This window comes from Rana temporaria, chromosome 7, assembly GCF_905171775.1.
Source record: "Rana temporaria chromosome 7, aRanTem1.1, whole genome shotgun sequence".
Taxonomy (NCBI): Eukaryota; Metazoa; Chordata; class Amphibia; order Anura; family Ranidae; genus Rana; species Rana temporaria.
In genome coordinates, this window is record NC_053495.1 from 197,415,681 (window position 1) to 197,420,680 (window position 5,000).

General features: G+C 44.3%; 1 protein-coding gene across 1 annotated transcript in view; it reads right to left on the bottom strand.

The window, feature by feature from the left end:
* CACHD1 (cache domain containing 1) overlaps positions 1-5,000 on the bottom strand; it is a 194,454-nt gene that overhangs the window by 22,589 nt on the left and 166,865 nt on the right. Inside the window, exons 18-19 of the mRNA XM_040360771.1 lie at positions 4,010-4,109; positions 844-960 (exon numbers count right to left, since the gene is read on the bottom strand). Coding sequence (XP_040216705.1) covers positions 844-960; positions 4,010-4,109 — 217 coding nt within the window. The remainder of the gene's footprint in view (positions 1-843; positions 961-4,009; positions 4,110-5,000) is intronic.

Consider the following 5,000-nt stretch of genomic DNA (forward strand, 5'->3'; position numbering starts at 1 on the left):
TATTTATTTTGTTACCTACTTGAAGGCTATAAAAGTTTTAATGCTATTCCCATCGAGCGCTGCCTTTGTGTGTTTTTTGTATCCTGCTATCCATTTGTTGTCGGAAAATTTGAGAGCATGCTATCCCACATTTGTTGTCGAAAATTCTGACAATTGTCCGATGGAGCGTACAAATGGTCGGATTATCCGACAAAAACCCTACCATCACACAATTGTTGGAAAATCCAATCGTGTGTATGAGGCTTTACAGCGCCTTAATTTTACAACTCCGGTGGTTTTGTTTAAAGTCTATTTAAAGCACTAACAAATGTTAAAATGAGCGTCTATAATCTTCCACTGCCAATGTTCCCATTGCCCTGAAAAAGTGCCAGCTATTGGGCACAACAGACCCTTTAACACCGGTCTGTCCCAGCAGCAGTTCTGGATGTCAGGAAATAGCAAGTCCCCTGCCTCAGCTGTCATGACAGGTTCCCCTCAATATGAAACAGAGGGGGAAAGAAAAAAAAAACAGCTCAATTTATCAATGTTCTTAAAAAAGTTTGGTGTTCCTCACAGCAACCAAATGCAAAGTCTTCTTCCAAATACAGGTTTGAGAATAAAAAGGAAACTGACTGATTGCCGGGGGCAATGCAGACAGGTTTTTACCATCACACTTTGAAACACTAGTGCTTTACCACAGTTTTTTTTTTGCTTTTTCAGATGCACAGATTGCCAAAGCCATTTTTATCTCTAGCAGAAATCTAGGTCAGGACACTCGAGGCCTCTTTCGGATACAACTCAATAACAAGCAGGTAACGGAGCTCATTAGCGTAGAGAGCGTTTCATCTTCCAAGGAAAACTTACCAACAGGCTGGTATTAAACTTGTAAAACCTCTGCACGGTTCTGTCACTGAAGCTGTTGCAGAGATTCTTTTTGACAAAGTTGGGGTGGTTCAGGATGTCATTGGCGACAAGGGGCTCCTGGAATAAAAAGGAGAAGATCAGATATTATCACTCTGTTTACAGCAAACCTGTCAGCAGGCCACACATTACAAACCCCCACAAATGTGTGATATACATAGGGCCAAATCTTTGTGTACATCTGACCACTAAGTATCACTAATTTACGATCAGATATATCAGTTTGGATGTCGCACCACTTCCTCAAACTATCCAAAACGAAACTTATAATTTTCCCTCCCCCACGTGCCTCTTCCCCTGATCTCTCTGTCAAAATTAATGGCACAACTATCAGCCCATCCCCACATGTCAAGGTCCTAGGAGTAGTCCTGGACTCTGAACTCTCCTTTAACCACTTAACCCCCGGACCATATTGCTCCCCAAAGACCAGAGCACTTTTTGCGATTCGGGACTGCGCCGCTTTAACTGACAATTGCGCGGTCGTGCGACGTGGCTCCCAAACAAAATTGGCGTCCTTTTTTTCCCACAAATAGAGCTTTCTTTTGGTGGTATTTGATCACCTCTGCGGTTTTTATTTTTTGCGCTATAAACAAAAATAGAGCGACAATTTTGAAAAAAAATAATATTTTTTTCCTTTTGCTGTAATAAATATCCCCCAAAAATATATAAAAAAAAACATTTTTTTTCCTCAGTTTAGGCCGATACGTATTCTTCTACCTATTTTTCGTAAAAAAAAAAAAATCGCAATAAGCGTTTATTGATTGGTTTGCGCAAAACTTATAGCGTTTACAAAATAGGTGGTAGTTTTATGGCATTTTTATTAATATATTTTTTTTACTAGTAATGGCGGCGATCAGCGATTTTTTTCGGTACTGCGACATTATGGCGGACACTTCAGACACTTTTGACACATTTTTGGGACCATTGGCATTTTTATAGCGATCAGTGCTATAAAAATGCATTGGATTACTATAAAAATGCCACTGGCAGTGAAGGGGTTAACACTAGGGGGCGGGAAGGGGTTAAGTATGTCCCTGGGTGTGTTCTTACTGTGGGGGGGGGGGTGGCCTCACTAGGGGAAACACGGATCCTCTGTTCATACATTGTATGAACAGAAGATCAGCATTTCCCCCGCTCTGTAACGAGCGATCGCGTGTGCCCGGCGGCGATCGAGCCTGCCGGGCACACGCACGGGAGTCGGGGGCGAGCGTGCGCCTCCGGCGGCGCGCACGCGCCCCTAGTGGCGGCTAGTAGAGCCGCCGTACATATGCGGGCTCTCGCCCAGGAGAGCCGACCTGCCGCCGTATAATGACGGTGCGCGGTCGGCTAGTAGTTAAGCCTCACGTTCAATCACTGTCCAAATCTTGCCGCCTCAACATCTCCAAAATACGCCCCTTTCTAACCAATGACACCACAAAACTCTTAATTCACTCCCTGGTCATCTCTCGCCTCGATTACTGCAACTCCCTCCTCATTGGCTTACCTCTGCATACTCTATCCCCCCTTCAGTTCATCATGAATGCTGCTGCCAGACTCATCCACCTTACCAACCGCACTGTCTCTGCTACTCCCCAATTACCTACAAAGCCATCCACAACTCTGCCTCCAGCTACATCAATGACCTAGTTTCTAAATACCAACCTGTACGTTCTCTTCGCTCTTCTCAAGATCTCCTACTCTCTAGCTCTCTCATCACCTGCTCCCATGCTCGTCTCCAGGACTTTTCTAGAGCCTCTTCCAAGCCTATGGAACTCCTTACCCCAATCTATCCATCTATCTCCTTCTCTGTCAGCTTTTAGAGGATCCCTGAAAACCCTCCTCTTCAGAGAAGCCTACCCTTCCCACACCTAACTGTATTTTCATTTTAGTCCATCTGATCATCCCCCACAGCCAACTACCCTTTGTTCCACTTGACCCTCCCTTCTAGATTGTAAGCTCTAACGAGCAGGGCCCTCTGATCCCTCCTGTATTGACTTGTATTGTGACTGTACGGTCTTCCCTGATGTAAAGCGCTGTGCAAACTGTTGGCGCTATATAAATCCTGTTTAATAATAATACTCATAATACTTATACGCAATACTACATGGCCTATTTGGACACCCTTCAAAATTACTGCGCTCAGGTGTTTTCTGTGAAGAGTACTGTTACTACTACCACCTTGTGAGCTTCCAAACTGCTAACAGTTTGGAAAAGTCCTTTTTCTATTGGAGCATGGCTGTGCCCCTGTATGCAAAGCCAGTTCCATTTGGTGTGGAGGAACTCAAAGTGGCCTGCACAGAGCCTTGACCTTAACCTCAACCCTACTGAACACCTTTGGGATGATCTGGAATGCGGACTGTGAGACAGGTTCGCCTTTGCGTGCTAGCACTTTACAAAAAAAAAAAAGAGTATCACTTTTTTTGCGGTCACAAGAATTGTAAACATCCTTGTGACAGTGATAGGAATGCGAGGGATCAATAAGACCCCAAATCCCTCCTTTGCACTTGAAAGCATTCAAAACACCAAGATCTTAATTTTTTAATACTTTTGATTTTCAAAAAAAATTATGCAGATGACAGCCAGGAGGTGATGTGATCTCATCGCTTCCAGATTACCATAATGAAGACCCAATCAATGCAGATTTCGGCTTTGTATGGGTCACCAGCCATCCGGCAGACGTACCCGCTGGTAGCTTGGGTCTCCCGGTGAAACAGGAAAGCCAGACAGAGTCGCGGAAGGTGGCAGGAGGGGACTTCCCCTCATGCTGCATGTAATGCATGTGAGCCACTCTGGTTGCTATAACAAGAGAGACAACCGTGTCTCTAAAAAAACAGTACTGGGGCGATTCCTGCGGCTGCAGGCATCACCCCAGTATAACCACTTGAAATGACGTACCAGGTCCGTGATTTGGCGGCAAGCGGTTGAAAGGAAAGTAATGCAGGAAGCCTCAGAGCTGAAGCCTCTGAATAGTGCTGTCAGTTTGGTTGTACTGTGTGGCAGGGTTGCGTTAATCACTAGAGTGGTTGAACAGAGATACAAATATTTTGTCTGGAAACCATTCACATATATGTACATCAGATGCCCTTTTTTTTGCAGTTTCTTTAAGAGTCACGGGATGACGTGGGAGTACCTTGTGAGTGATGTGCTGCTGTTCCACTGGAGCGTGGCCTTTAGGGTCAATAAGGGTAGGATGCGCCACAAGGTAACCTCTGTCCTCCATGATGAAGCACCTGGCAAAGAAACAAGACCTAGTTAGAACACACAGTGCAGATCTCTTTGAAGAACGGGTCTCCCTTGTTAATAGAATCCCAGGCATGGGTGACTGAGCTCAAGGTATGTGGGCACTTAGGCATAGAAAATGTCTGTGTTGCACAGCCAACGGCCTGGACAGAACACAGGAGAAAAACTTGCTGAATTATTCCAGTCAACTGAGTAACAGGATTATGGAATAATCTACCAGAGCGGGTTCTATATATTTCTGGGGTCTTAAAGTCTGGAAAAAAACAGCATTCTTGTGTTTAGTATTTACTAAGTCTAATATGTTTAAAAGGAACCAATCATAACAATCCATGAACAAATTCAACGACTGTTTGTGAATTTCTCTGCTCTCTCTTGAACGGATACCATGCAACTAGAACTAAGTCAATACACTGCATTTTAGAAGTAAACATGTTCTGAGAAGCAGGATACCTGGGGAAAAAGAAAGTGCACTTTAAAACCTGTTCAGATGGGAGCTAGATGATCTATTTGTGTAACATTCCTGCCGTGTGCACTATGGAAGAAATGAAGATCAGGGTTTACTTCCTCTTTAACTGACAATTGCGCAGTCGTGCGCGGCTGTACCCAAATAAAATGCATGTCCTTTTTTCACCACAAATAGAGCTTTTAGTGGTATTTGATTTTTATGCTATAAAACAAACAAAAAAAGAGACCGAAAACAAAAGGCATAGAGATAGGCATAGAGATAGGCATAGAGATAGGGCCAGATTCAGATACAATGGCGTATCTTTTGGCCGGCGTAGCGCATCCCATTTGCACTACGCCGAGGGAACAGTGAGGCAAGTACAGTATTCACAAAGCACTTGCTCCGTAAGTTACGTCGGCGTAGCGCAAATGGGCCG